Consider the following 14,638-nt stretch of genomic DNA (forward strand, 5'->3'; position numbering starts at 1 on the left):
CATCCTCACAAATGGGTAAAATTAGTTCAGATAGAATTTTTCAAAGTGTTGGAAATATCAGGAGCAAAACTTCCATGTCAAGGCACTGGAAGTTGTTTCAGTCATGTACGTGTTTTTGAAAGCTTTTTTGTCCCCTCTCACTTCCTGCATCTTCACTTGAATGAAGAACTGCCTGTGCTTGCTTTTTAAAAAGGTACAACTTGTTAATGAAATTTGAATTTAAGGATAATTGACTTCTTACATGCTTGCCAAGCTCTTGGTCTCTATCTTGGAGTGTTAATGACACCTGCCTAAATGATGGAAGCAGAGAGAAAAGATATCTAGACTTGTCTGTGAAACAGGTTTGCTTTCATATAAGAATTCAGGGAAAACACGTCTTACCAATGACAGAGCAGCTCACGAATATTTCAGATAATATCCCATCTATCAGCACTGTCTTTGCCTCGCTATGAATTTTGTAATTCTCTTCAGGGCTTTCATACACCTGTTGAGCAGTTTATTACAGAGGAAAAAAAAAAGATGACAGTTTTGAGTCTATTTTGAGAGCAAAGCTTGACAGTTTCTCTGCGAATCATCCTGTTTTGTAGAAGACTTGTAAACTTGCTTTGATTATACCATATGTGTCGCTTTGTCAATATATGCTGAAGTGAGCAGAGCAGAGGGATGTTGTCAGCTGATACGTGAAAACACAGAGCAGCAGTGACCTATATCTAAAAAAATAAATTAGCTACACATTTTGGCTCTAACCAAGGGTTCTTCTGTACAGCGCTTAAAAAATGCCATCTCTCCCTTAGAGTAAGTATATCACTAGTAACAAATCATTGGTGGATTTCTTGTGAAGATTTGATACTTTCAATATAAGTATATATTGCCCAATCTATAGTGTTTGCCTCTTTCTGCATATAAAGAAGGAGGTAGTAAAAAATTTGAAGGGCCAGGCAGACAAACAAACCTTGACAGATGTAAAATTGTTAAAGCTTTAGTGGGTAGATCTAAATAGCATTGTCTAGATTTACTTCTTGTGATGTTTGGAACCATAGATTCAAAGATTAAAGATTATCTTTGGAGATAAGGCTGGTTCTGGGGGCACAGCAGGTGCAGCTCTTGGGCTTTCTAGTTTTTTGGCATTTCTGAGGGCTGCCTTGAAATCAGCTGCAGTATGAATTGCAGAGAGTGTGTGTCCTTGTAAGAGAGCTGCCAAAATTATTTTGGGGAAGGGGATGGACCTCACCTGCTGACTTTCTCTTTGCTCTTGGCTAAAAAGAAATTGTAGAAGAAAATTGGCACTGTGCAGCTGCAGTTCCTGTGGCCTCTGCAAGGCAGGGGACCACTGGTAAAAGACGTTCCAGTGGAATTATATACAATTATTTCCACTTTTCTGTGGTGGATGGCAAAATGTGAAGTGTTAAGAGATACTCTTTTAGAGTTTGGCACCTTCTCTTGCTTTCTAACAGTGTATCTGCTGTGTTGGCCTAATACTGCATTAAATCAGCTGAGTCAGTGCTGATGCATCCCATTTATCGGTACATTTATGGTTTTTGTACATATATCTGTGTGTAAGTATGGGCACACACCTGTAAGCACTTAAAATAATACTGGTTTAGATTTAAATGAGAATCAAATCTTTTTTTACCTCACTGCTTGCTGTATTTTATCAAATGTGCAGAAACATTACACAGGAGAGATGATCTTTTGTGGGGCAGACTGAACACAAGCATATGGCAGAAATTCCATGCAAGATGTGTGTCTTGTTTCCAACGAGTGTCTGAAAATTTGTGGTTGCTGATGCAGTTAAGGTAGACTTAAGGTGGCAAATCTTACACAAATACAGATCAGCCTAATCAATCAGCTGATCCTTGTCCTCTTGAGGAGGAAAGCCTGAGCAAGGTTTGTTCCTGCAGTGGTTCTGATTCCTGTGGATGGGTTAGCAAGGCGTGGAAGGTGGTTTCTAATGGAAGCCCTGACAGCCCTTTAGCTGCAGCCTCACAGCTCTGGTAGTGGCTTTGCTGCAGTAAGAGCTTTTTGATGAGACATAATGTGGTGATATACTGTATAACAAAATAGTAGGATCTTCTTTTTATGCTCTACAGTGCTGCAAATTCCTGCCCATCGAGCCCCCGCGGCGCAGGCTCTTCAGGGTACAAAATGAGTCGTGGAATAGCATCTGACCTACATTTGATGGCTGACAATTCACAGTCAGAAAACGACAAGGAAGCTTCAGGGGGAGATAGCCCAAAGGTAAATACAGCTTGAAACCAATCCCAGAAATTACACCTGAGGTGAATGTAAGACTTGGGATGTTTTGTTTGCTAAAGTGTATGCACTGAGTGGTAATTGGAACATTCCAGGCTTTAAAAACAGTGTGTAGGGTTTTGTGATCAGATGTGAGATTGATTGATTGATTGATTGATTTACCCCTCTCCCCTTTGGGGGAGGGTCTGTGTGCAGTCTCAGTTATAGATCTGTTTGGAGGCTACTGAAAATTCTTTGCTATTATACGTATCTGCAAAATTTATGTTATCTTAAAATTGCTAATCAGAAGAACAAAGCTTTCTTAGTTTCTTTTCTGCCTCAAGATTTTGGTAGTCCAAAAGTGCCCTAAGTCAAATTAATGATGTTTTATGACTTTTGATCTGGTAAGCAGTGTGTATCTCTCCAAAGTTTGTTGATGCAGACTTCTCTTGTTTTTGTCCAGGATGACTCTAAGCCACCCTACTCCTATGCACAGTTAATAGTCCAAGCAATTACAATGGCCCCGGATAAGCAGCTTACACTAAATGGAATTTATACGCACATAACTAAAAATTATCCCTACTACAGGACAGCAGACAAGGGCTGGCAGGTAATTTTGATTTCTGGAGTATTTTTTTTTTTACTTGTGAGCAATACTGGCAGCTGTAAACAGTCATGAGCAGGCAGTTGGTAAGCCTCAGAACCCTTCAGAAACAGAATTTATCAAATGAGTGTGTTGTCTTTCTTCTGATTGTAAGTTTTCCAACAAAGCGGGCGATTTACATGAGTCTGTATTTGAAATATTGCTTTATTGATGGATTGGTGTTCTCTAAACCTCTAGTAGGGATGCAGACAGACTTTGGGGAAAGCAAAGTGCATTTGGCACTGGATTTGAATCCCGTATGCTATCTAGGAATGGTGTCATGTTCTGTAACTTACAGTTGTGTAAACATCCGTGTTGCTATCTTGAGATAAAATTGAGATATTAAATGCTCCAAGTTCAGTTTTGTTTGTAAACAGTGATCTTGCCCATGCAGCAGGTGAAGGAACAAGTGTGTTATGTGTCATTATCTCACACTGGTTCATGCACTGTTTGATTTGTGAGCTTGCCCATTCCTGTACCGAGTTGGACCAAACCCTTCAACTCTGCAGAATTAATTTCTGCTTTCTTTTCATTTTTCCAAGACCAGCCTCAGCTTCTGCCAAGATGACTAACCGAGTAAAAATCAGTCTGGCAGAGTCGTCCCAGACACACATGAAGGCTCAGTGCCTTTGGTGCTGTTTTGGGTGCCTCAGAGGCCAAAGGAGCAGAGTTTGCAGGGCGTGGAGCACCTGGAGCACACGGTCCATCGTGGACTATCAGCTCACTGCTGGCTGCTCACTCTGCAATTATTTTCAGGGAGGTAAAATTTGGAGAGATTGGCTGCACAAGTGGAAGACTGAAAAGCACAGCCTGTAGAGGAAGAGATTTTTAAATATTAATCAGATACTTACTTGTCATAAGGCCTAAATGAAAGTTGGATCACTCTCCCAAGGTTAGTGGGGAATGTAGCTGTTCCTGGCTGTTTGCTAAGGGTTTGGTTAGTCAAGGACTTGGCTGTTGTGGCTGGGAAGTCTCTTTTGTTTCCCTTTCCCACATAACAGTGCAGTATCCTGGCTGCAGTCACGTTGTTTTAGCAACAAGACTCTGTTTATAAAACGTTGATGTGTGTTTTGCTTCCTATTTTGCAGTACCTTGAGTATCTGTGTATATGATGTTGCTTTGTGAGCATCATGAACCCAACACACACACACACACACACGGTCACGCTGAGGTAAAGAACTCTGCCATAGAACAGGGTGTGGATTTGGGGCTGTAGTGCTTCCTAAAGCCAAGGTGATAGGCACAGCAGACAGTGTGTTCTGGACTAATTAATTAGCAGCTATTCATAGAAACAATTGGAAAAGCTGAAAATCAGATGCTGCTCAGTCACTGCTCTGCCAGCTTCTACACATTGGGAGTTGGATTGCTGCTCGGGTGACTTAGGATAGATGTTTCAAATCATATTTGAGGCTCTATATGCATGTATCATTCAAAACATAGAGTACTAACACATGTATAGTGTCCCAGTCCCGTACCTTAAGAAACTGAGGTATTTATATCCTTTAGCATACAATGGTCTCATTTAGTTGAGCATTTGAAGACTCCTCTCTGTGAACTTATTTTAGCAGGTACTTTTGGATCTAGTCCTTTACTCTAGCATATGGAGAAATAAATACAGTTTATAAATATGTTCTTGGCATCTTTCTGGTTATGTTTCCATTTTTGGCAGGGAAAAACCCATCTCTGGTTTCATCAGTTTGCATTCAAGAAATCATATATGATTATCACTGCTTTAAGTTTTCCAAACTTACCGTCAGGGTCATGAACTCAGACATTTGAGCAAGTTTTACATTCACTTTGCAAATTTTTGAGAGCTTTTGTAGATGTAAAGCTTTTTCCCATTTACCTCTGTTCCCCGACAAGTATTTTGGGGTGCATCCTTAGCATCAGTCTCTTCTTGTTCAGTGATAATATTGAGAGAGATTTTGGGGTTTATCTATGTTAAAAAATGAACAAATAAAATAAAAGGAAATTCTGTGTGCAATGCCAAGCACAGATAGAGCCACTTGAGGGTGTCAGCAGTTCTGTGCGTTGCTCTGATGGAGGAGTGGGGGGGATGTTGCAGCAGACTGAGGATGTGGAAATGTGCAAAGAGACCGTGGTAACAAAGATCTGGAAGAGCTGGTTCAGGACCTACTGCCACGTGCTGTTTTAATAGAGACATGAAATTCTTTCATTGAGACAGACTGGACTGTGGGTGAATTCACAACAATCCAGCTGCCTTTGGAACTTGTGTAATTTAGCCTTTTCTTTCTGAACTGTGGAACAGTAACAGAATTATCACAGAGGATCAGAATCAGTATATGCTGTGTTCTGCTGGCCCTCCTGGAAGGAACTGTGACACCTGGGGAAGGGTGGTGTACAAGCACTGATCATTTTTATTTTTGTTTTTAACACTGCATTCTGCACAAGTATTTGTAGTGTTCTATGCAGTTGGTTTCAATCACCGTGTTTCTCATGAGAGAATTAAATAAATGGGATTCCTGTTATTTCCAATTAGCATACTGGGTTTTTAATTGTTGGGAAAGATTTGACAAATGCAAGAGTCCTTTCAGGTTTATGGCACTGCTTGATAGTGCTCTGAGTTCTGTTAAATTAAAGAATTAAAGAGCTGAACCCCGAGTCTCCTATAGTACAAACTGCTGCAGTAGGCCACATTCTGACTTGGAAAAGTTATATGAATTCTACATATTTTTTTATGTTCCATAGAATTCAATACGTCACAATCTCTCTCTGAATCGTTATTTCATCAAAGTACCACGTTCCCAGGAAGAACCAGGCAAAGGCTCATTCTGGAGGATAGACCCTGCCTCTGAAAGCAAATTAATAGAGCAGGCTTTTAGGAAAAGGCGGCCTAGGGGAGTACCTTGCTTTAGAACCCCTCTGGGACCACTCTCTTCTAGGTAAGGAAAACCAGATGAACAAAAAGACTATGGCTGTTGTTTAATCTTCAGGCTGCTACAGACTTGATAGCTTTGGATACAGTCACGAGTTTAGTAATTTAATTTCATCCAGACTCAGTGTTTGAATTCTGTGTGTTTCATTAGGAGGCTGCCCCATACACCAGGCTTGTGTTTATTGCTTGTTTTTAGTGTTAAAGAACTCGGTTTGCATAACTAACTATCAGATTGTTAATGTAAGCAAGCCTTGCTGTACCTTTGATGGGTTTTACAGAGTTATAATTTTAATTTCTAACTGCCATCTACTGGATTTTAAAACTGTTTGCAAAGAAAATTCTCAGATACTGGCTACCATTTTATTGACCTTAGAGATGACAATTGGGTATTCAGTTTGATAATGTTTGAGCAGAATTCGTGATGGGGAAATACTTGGGTTTAAATTATTCCCTCTGTAAAGTTATGGCCTTTCTGCTGGTGCAGATCTTTTACTATTTGCCCTGTAGCCTCAGATTTGCTCATTGTTCTTCTCCACCAGAAGAAATGTTCATGTTTTGCAGATTTAGAGCCTCCCTAAGAAGGCATCCAGCCGCTTCTTCTCCATTAACTGTACCTGGAGTTTGCTTTTAAATTCTGTCCCTGTTTAACAGAAGCTTTTTAAAAGATCCTGAGCTCTGGGTTGTAGCTGTGCCCTCCCCTGCTGTGGCAGCATGTTACGGTCTCATTAGAGGAAGGTCATGAGCTTTCACAGTTCAGAAGTTAAAACACATCAGCTGCTGCTTTCATTTCTAACTACAGAAGTGCCCCAGCTTCTCCTAATCACTCTGGAGTGTTGTCTGCACACTCCAGTGGCGTCCAGACCCCCGAGAGCTTGTCCAGGGAAGGATCTCCTGTCCCTATGGAACCTGAGCCCAGCACCATCCAGCCAAAACTCGCCGTCATACAAGAAGCACGATTTGCACAGAGTGCCCCAGGTGAGGAGCCCTGAGCTCGGCACTGAGGGCTGGGGGACAGAGGGCTGGCACCTAAATATTGCCAAGACTTAATATGTACACCAAAAATGAGTATGTATTTCACCTCTTCACATTCAGACCAGATCTGTGAGAAACTCAGAAACAGCCAGGGAGAGTCTGCAGATGTGGGGCTGTTGTTACCTGGGGGCTGCTCCAGAACCTTGCATCAGGTTGTTGCTGAGGAGAGGTTGTGCCTCTGTCCTGTGTAGGACTGTGCTGTCTTGTAACAGTTCTCTTGAAAAAAAAAACAAAAAACAAAAGGGTTTGTGTGTTACAGAAATGAGGAAATGCCTTTCACACCTCTCTGGTCATGTCATCCTTCCAGAGTGGCGGGGTGGGGGGAATAAAAGAATTGGACTGATAAAGTGAGATAAGAAATCTCCTATTTAAAACAAAAAGAGCATAAGGCATGATGGGATAAGGGTGTGTTTGTTTAATTACCTTCTTTGATGTACATTTGCCATCCGGTTTCTTGGATGTGGCACTACAGAAGTGCCAGTGAGCATTCAGTAGTGAAGGCAGACATGGTCCTGAGCAGACCCCAGGATTCCCAGTGCAGGAGGACACGGAGAGCACTCCTGATGCACACAACACCTGCAGCACACACGTGTTCCCATCTGTGGAAAGGGGTTTACTTAAAATGAATGCAAACCTCAGCTTTGTTTGGGGGCAGAGCTGGGGTGCTCAAATGGCTCTTACTGAGCCAGTACAGCCCCTTACTTTGAGCCTGGAGATGGGAATAGCCACTTTTCCTAACCTTCATTGTACAGTATTTTTTGGCTCATTCAGGCATTAGTGAAGGACCTTATTAATTGTCTGAGGTTTTAGTGTGAAGTTTAAAAGAATAACTGGCTTAAAAGAAATAACTAAAACTGGCAGTCTAATTTTGACCTCTTTCTTGGTAGGATCACCTCTCTCTAGCCAGCCAGTTTTAATTACTGTACAACGGCAGCTACCGCAAGCTATCAAACCTGTCACCTACACTGTTGCAACTCCCGTGACAACATCGACCTCCCAGCAGCCTGTAGTTCAGACAGTTCATGTTGTGCACCAGATCCCAGCTGTGTCAGTCACCAACGTGACTGGATTAGCACCAGCAAACACTTACACTGTCGCAGGACAGGCGGTCGTCACACAAGCTGCTATGGTCACCCAGCCCAAGGTAGAACCTCAAGAGAATGGAGACCACAAGGAAGTCAAAGGTGAGAACCTGTGGGGGTTGTTTTGGGACTCCTTTATACAGAGGGATCAGTATTTGGAACCTAGAATCACGGAACCATAGAACAGTTTGGTTTGGAAGGACCTTAAAGTCCATCTTGTTCCACCCCCTGCCCATGGGCAGGGACATCTTCCACTATCCCAGGTTGCTCCAAGCCTCGTTCAGCCTGGCCTTGAACACTTCCAGGGCTGGGGCATCAATACTTGAAGTGTTTGGCTAAAACTGAACATTTCGAATTGTAGTTTCTCAGATACGCTGGAGCGAGTAATAAAACAACACACTTCACTGAGGGTTGATTGAGTGAAACCAAGTGGTCCCTGAGCACTTTGTTATTTTTAACCATGTTTTCTCTCCTGTTTTTCAGTGAAAGTGGAGCCTCTCCCTGCTATTAGCCATGCTGCAATAGGAGCTGCCGGTCGTATCATCCAGACATCGCAGCCCACGCCCTTACAGACAGTTACCATAGTGCAACAGGCGCCGCTGGGGCAGCACCAGCTGCCCATAAAAACTGTAACGCAGAACGGAACGCACATCGTGCCCCTCAGCACGGCCGTGGCGGGGCAGGGCAGCGCGGGTACGTACGGGGGGGCCTGGCTGCCTCTGCCTCCTCTGCTCGCGTCCCTCCTGCTTAGAGCGGGAGCTGAGCTCTGCACAGGCTTTAGCTCGCAGCCTGCAAGGGCTCCTTCCCTCTCTCTTGGTAAGAACCAGAGTTTCTCTTCACTAAGGGTTGCCTGAACATCTCTGTTCCCTCTGTGGTTGTTATAGGGATGTAGTTAGTGGTGACAACCCATCCTCTCCCCTCTTTAAACTAGGATAGAAACAAGTTTTAGAAGAAGTTCCTGTAAAACAGAGCTGTTAGAATGGTGCCTGCTCCCAGGTGGTTTGTTGGAAGCCACCAACAGGAAAACCAGAACTTGCTTGTGGGTTGGCTCTTTGAACTGTTACTTTTTATTCTGATTTTATTGAACCTGTACTGAAAAGACTGAGATTCTGGAAGATTTTGAGATGGTTCTTGTCTGAATCCAGCATTCCCATCTGGGACTCTGCAGGCTGAGTGGGCAGCGGTGCTTTGTCATCATTCCATCCATTCCCTCTTGCTCACAGCACGGGCAGGTTTGCTCTGCTGGCAGGTGCACACAGCTTGTTCTAACAGTTTTGCTTTGAGTATTATCTGACACTGAAGGAGAGGGTTTTTTGTCATAAAATACGTTTACAGAAATATTTTTAGGGTTATCTTATATCAATTTATTACTTGCATTTCTGCTCGAAAGTCTTCCTAACGGAGTGAATTATCTGCTTCATTTCCTTTTTACTCCTTTGCCATCACTGACATTTATAGGTCAGTGTTCTGGCTGCTGCCACTTCATTTCCAGCTTAAGAGCAGCAAAAGCATCACAGTCAGACTTGAGGTGCACTTTCTGTGTCAGAAGGGATGTGTGAATAGAGCTGGGAGCCATGTGAAGTATACTGAAAAGCTATTTTTAAAAGTAAGGAATAATTCTTTTTCTCTTTTCCCTGGATTCTGAAAACTCAGCTGATTTCAACATGGTCCCTGCCAGGACAGCCGAGGGCTGCAGGGTGTGTGCAGGGAATGTGGCAGCACACGGGAGTAGAGTTGTGATGTGTCTCTGTGTGTGGTGGGTGTGGAGCGAGGTGTGCTCCAGGTCCTGGTCTCTTGTTACAGTAACTCCTAAACCAGCAAGAAACCAGGTAATTCTCAGGCAAAGCATCTGGGCCCATAGAAACACAGACTTGTGTTTGTCTGCATGTGTCTGTGTAACGCGCACACGGCTGTGTTCACACACACATTTGTGTTTGTCTTTGGTGAAAGAAGGTTTGTGCCACCTGAGAAGAAAGAAATCCAGAGCAGATGCTGTTCCTGTTCCATTTTCCATGTGTAGTAAAGCAGGTGCTTTCAGATCCTGCTCTCAGCAGAACAGCTCGGCAGCGCTGCCTGGTCCTTGTGAGTCAGCTGAGAGCTCTGGGGTCCAAAAGAAACTCACAATTCTTACTGTACAATAAAATTTCATAACTCAGTATTCTGTATCTCAGCTTTCAGTGTAGATTTCAAACATCATCATTCTTTTGTGTGTTTCCTACTCCCACAAACCAGCTGTGGCTGCAGCCAAAGGGTCTCTGGTTACCCACCAGACCCCGGAGTGAAAAATCACAGAATCACAGAAGGGTTTGGGTTGGGAGGGACCTTAAAGCTCATTTCATTCCCTCCCCCTGCCATGGGCAGGAACACTTTCCACTGGAAGAGTGCAGTAGAATAGTGCAGTGATTGTCTTAATGTGTGCTTGAAGGTGGGGTCTTGTTTTTATTTAAGCAACACGAAAGTTGCAGGAAGGCCTTTTATTCCAAAGTTCCATCTCCATGGCTCCTATTCAGAAATGGTACAAGGAATATCTTTTCTAATGGGAGCTGAATGACTTCTGAGATTCCAGAGCAAATTGATTTACAGCTTGGTTCATGCAGAGGTGATACTCTCTAGGATAGCTTACTAATAACTAGCTACAAGTTTAGCAAGTAATAATTTCTCATGGGCTTGATATTTCATCTCCACTAGCAGGGAATGCCATGATAATGTCAGGGAAATGATGCTGAGGGAAGGGATCAAGAAAAAAGCAGGTGGTTTGATAATGTTTAGATAAAGTTTCATGAAATGCAATGAACAAGTAAACCTGTAATTAGCATTTTGCATTCTTTGCAAAGACATTTGATTAGTGAATTTAACCAGGGCTGATGTTGAGGAAGGGGCTGCTCACAGGCAGAGGGAGGAACCTCAGGGGTCTCAAGGTTTGTACTCACCCATGAGTGGTGCCTCATCCATGGAAGGAGAAAGATTGAAATCTTGTATGGGATGCTTGAACTGTATCTCTGCCACTGTGATTCAGCTGAACACTTGCATTTTGTCGCCTGGGTCATTGCTGGCCACTGGGACTTGTTCCAGCCCTGCCTTCTCCTTAGCTGTGGGCAAATGCCTCATTTCCCATCACAGGGGAATTGCTGCTTGTGTCGTGTGCTGTCCTGACTCTGTGAATTCCAGAACTTCCCTCCAGTAACCTACAGCCCCCGCTGGGTCTGGCATGGTCCTGCTCTCCTTCCAGGCCACATCACACATCTGCAGTGATCAGAGACCTGGCCAGAACCTACCAAAGGGGGTTTTGAATCCGCTTCTGTTCTGTCACAAGTTACGGTGTGGATTTGCTAAATCTTCAGTCATCAAATCCTTCCCTGTCTTCGGCTTCCCAGTGGCTAAATGGAGCTGCTTCCCTGTTCTCCCATCTGGGTCCAAATCTGTGTGAATGTTGAGCGATTTGGGAAAATGTCCTTAATCTGCACAGCAGGTTTGTGCAGATTAAACAATCACACCAGAATCTCACCTGGGCCTGCCAGTAGCCCACGTGGTACCAATAAAGGAATTGATCATTTAATGACAGTGCAGGTTTGCTTCCTGTGTCCTCTGATTGACAAGGATCAGGGTGCTGAAGTTTGTATTCTCTTTTTTGCAGCTGCTGCAAGTCCTCTGCATATGTTAGCAACCCACGCGTCCGCATCGGCGTCGCTTCCCACCAAGCGCCAGAACGGAGACCAGTCAGAACAGCAGGAACTCAAACGTATCAAAACAGAGGATGGAGAGAGCATAGTCATAGCTGTGAACGTGGACACCCCACCCGTGGCAGTGAGTGACAAAGGCAGCCAGAACTAGAAACTTAGGGGAGTTTTCTTTTTTTTTTTTTTTTTAAAAAAAAAAAAAAAAAAAACACAAAAAACCAACAAAAACAAACTCCGTGGTGCCAAAAGGAGACACTTAAATCTAACACCTAAAATGTTGGAACATGTTCTCACGCAGTGGGGAAAGGGGCCCTGTGATCAGACTTCAACTTTCAGCACTGAAACAAAACCCAACACAGGTGGCCTTAAAACTCGGTAATTTAAAGTCAAACTGCAGAACCATGTTGTTGTAGAGGCTGTGCCCCCGCCCCTCCTGCCCCACGGACTGTGTGTGCTGGGAGGGCTGCAGCTTTAACAGGATCTGTCAGATTATTTCCAGGACTGAGGATCTCAGTGTAACGGCAGCATGATAGCGCTTAGTGTGACTGGTTTCAAACGATTGTATATTCCTAAAGGGAACAGAGGCAGGAGCCATTCCGACACCGTGGCAGCTAAGCCTTTCCGATCCACCCACCCATGCAGTTGTTGATAGATATGCAGTATTTTGTTGTTCACATGTGGAATTAGAAATTTTTGAGGTGTATTTTCATTTCTTTGCAAAACAATGGGGTCTTTGACATTTCAAATCACTCCATTTCTACTCCGGAAACTTTGGAATCACACAACTACTTTTCATGTGAAATTTTGTTTGGTAAAAAACTGAATGTAGGGTTTTTTTAACCAACGGAATGATTTACTTTTGTCTGTCCTGTTCAAGTTCAGATAAAGCTACTTTATTACATCTGCAAATTTTCATATTTTAGCAGTTGCCTGATAAATTTAATCAAATTTTATTACCATGTGTAGTGATCAAACGCTTCTTTGGGCTTGCATGTAACTGATTAGAAACTCTGATGTAAATGAGCCGTTAACTGACGTAAAGAACTGCTATGGATTTGACCAGAGCTGCACTTACCTGTTTCTCTCTCTGCTACCTTTTGCTGTTTGTTACTTTGTGTTGACTTTGACTGTCCCTGGCATATTTTTCCAGTCTAAAGTAAAACAAGAGTCTCGCTTAATATTGTGTATGTTTAAGATAACAGACTGTTCTTCATTTAGAAAGATAAAATTCTTTATCACAAGTCCTTTTAAAAAGAGTAAAATTATCTTGTCAGAGGTATATTCGATATTTTTAAGCTTAAGCACCCTTCAGTAGAAATTAATCTGCCCCGTTTCTCCGTAACACTTTGATGTCAGACACTGACCTCGGGGTCTCCATGACCAGTAGCTGTTGTGGTTTTCTAACAGTGGCTACCAGATTATGGTAATAATTTTTTTTTTTTTTTTTTAAGTGTGTGTTCTGCAGTTGAACATTTTAAAATGTATCGGTAATTTCTCACTTTAATGTGGTAATAGATTCCACTTTACATTTCAAAATTCAATTGAAACAAGGCTGCTGTTCAGTCTTCAACTCACACAACGTCTTAGTTCCTCCTGCAGCCAGGTGAGTGGGAGCCGGAGCGTTGCCTCCATCGGAATCTGGTTTTTGTCCTGTTCTGTAATAAAGATGCATTATTTATATTTCCTTTCCTGCTACGAAAGGAAAAACTGTATTTTCATGATGGACTGAACAGTTTGGAGTGGTTATTTTAGGCAGCTTTTTGGAAACTATTTACCTAAAGACCAAATATGAGAAATCTGTACAAGTTTTGTGTTCATCTACACAATGGAACTGTTACAATGTCTCTGCAGATAATACATTAAAAAACTATGAAAAAAAAACTCTACACAAGCTGGATTTATAACAGGCATTTAAAAAAAAAAAGCATAACCTGAAAAGAAGCATTTCTGTACAATTGCAACATTTTCTTTAGAGGTTTTAAAAATAAAAAAAAGTAAAGTTTTAACATACTTTTTTTAAGAAAAAAGAAATCCAGTACTAGTAATTTAATTTGGTGTTGAATGAATTGACTAGAATGTGGTTTATTTTCAGAAGTGAGATCTGTTCACAACTAGGGCTAGGTGAATAATAGTGTATAAGATTTTTTAAAATAAAATTAAATTTTATTCAGCAAATTAACTAAGTTGAAATTTCTCAACAAGTGTGTTTGAAATATTGATGTATATTTGGGGTTAATGCAGCTTCTGTGTCAGACCCAACAAGCCAAGGTGCCCCTTCCTGCCACGCCGTGTCCCGGGAGCCAAGGGCATGGAGGGGCTGGACCATGCTTTGCACTGTTTGGGGCACGTCTCTGCCTTAAGATGGATCATTATTTCTGTAAATAAGTTTTAGGAGATGTCACTTTCTGGAATCACTGTCATGAATGTGGGTTTGGTTTCTGATCCCCTTTTCCTGCATTAGTTACCTTCTGTGTTTCTCATCAGCGTTGGGGAAATGCTTTCAAGGACCAGGAAAGCTTTCCTGGAAGATGGCTCAGGTTTTCACAGCAATGTTTTCAAGAGCTGGGGAGAAACCCAACTCCACAAGCCTTGGGAGGGCTGTGGAACTGCTGGGAAGGGCCACAGTCTTTGGAGCTGAATGGGCAGAACCTGTTCCTTGAATAAAAAGCGTGGTCTGAATGGTCTGAACAAACAATCCTTGGGGAAGAAGAAGAAGAAAATAGCTCAAGATGGAGGCAGTGAAATGGTGTAATTGTTACTGTGCCCCAGAAGCAGCTGGAGCAGTGTGACCCAGCCCCAGGCCGGCATCATTCCGTGGCCGTTGTGTCCACACAGCCCTTCTGTCCTGTGTCTGTAAGAACTGGTGATGTCTCACATCTCTAACTGCACTGATTAATTGTGTATTTTCTCCTTTACTGTGAATACCTAAAGGTTCTGAAAGAAATCCTTGTATTCCACAGTTTGTGCTGGCAAATACCTGGAATTACTGTAGAATTTGTGCACCAACTCATTAGTTTTCCTGTCAGGATTCTGAACTGTGACACACGTACTGTGGAAAGAGATGGCAGAATGAGGA

The 14,638-nt window shown here is 42.6% G+C and overlaps 1 protein-coding gene across 1 annotated transcript in view; it reads left to right on the top strand.

The window, feature by feature from the left end:
- The window catches only part of FOXK2 (forkhead box K2), a 46,670-nt gene extending 32,929 nt beyond the window's left edge, over positions 1-13,741 (top strand). Inside the window, exons 3-9 of the mRNA XM_032129336.1 lie at positions 2,091-2,238; positions 2,696-2,842; positions 5,585-5,778; positions 6,571-6,746; positions 7,691-7,987; positions 8,369-8,578; positions 11,520-13,741. Coding sequence (XP_031985227.1) covers positions 2,091-2,238; positions 2,696-2,842; positions 5,585-5,778; positions 6,571-6,746; positions 7,691-7,987; positions 8,369-8,578; positions 11,520-11,716 — 1,369 coding nt within the window. The 3' untranslated portion in view covers positions 11,717-13,741. The remainder of the gene's footprint in view (positions 1-2,090; positions 2,239-2,695; positions 2,843-5,584; positions 5,779-6,570; positions 6,747-7,690; positions 7,988-8,368; positions 8,579-11,519) is intronic.
- The last annotated feature ends 897 nt before the right edge of the window (positions 13,742-14,638 follow it).

This window comes from Corvus moneduloides, chromosome 19 (genome assembly GCF_009650955.1).
Source record: "Corvus moneduloides isolate bCorMon1 chromosome 19, bCorMon1.pri, whole genome shotgun sequence".
In the NCBI taxonomy this organism is placed as follows: domain Eukaryota; kingdom Metazoa; phylum Chordata; class Aves; order Passeriformes; family Corvidae; genus Corvus; species Corvus moneduloides.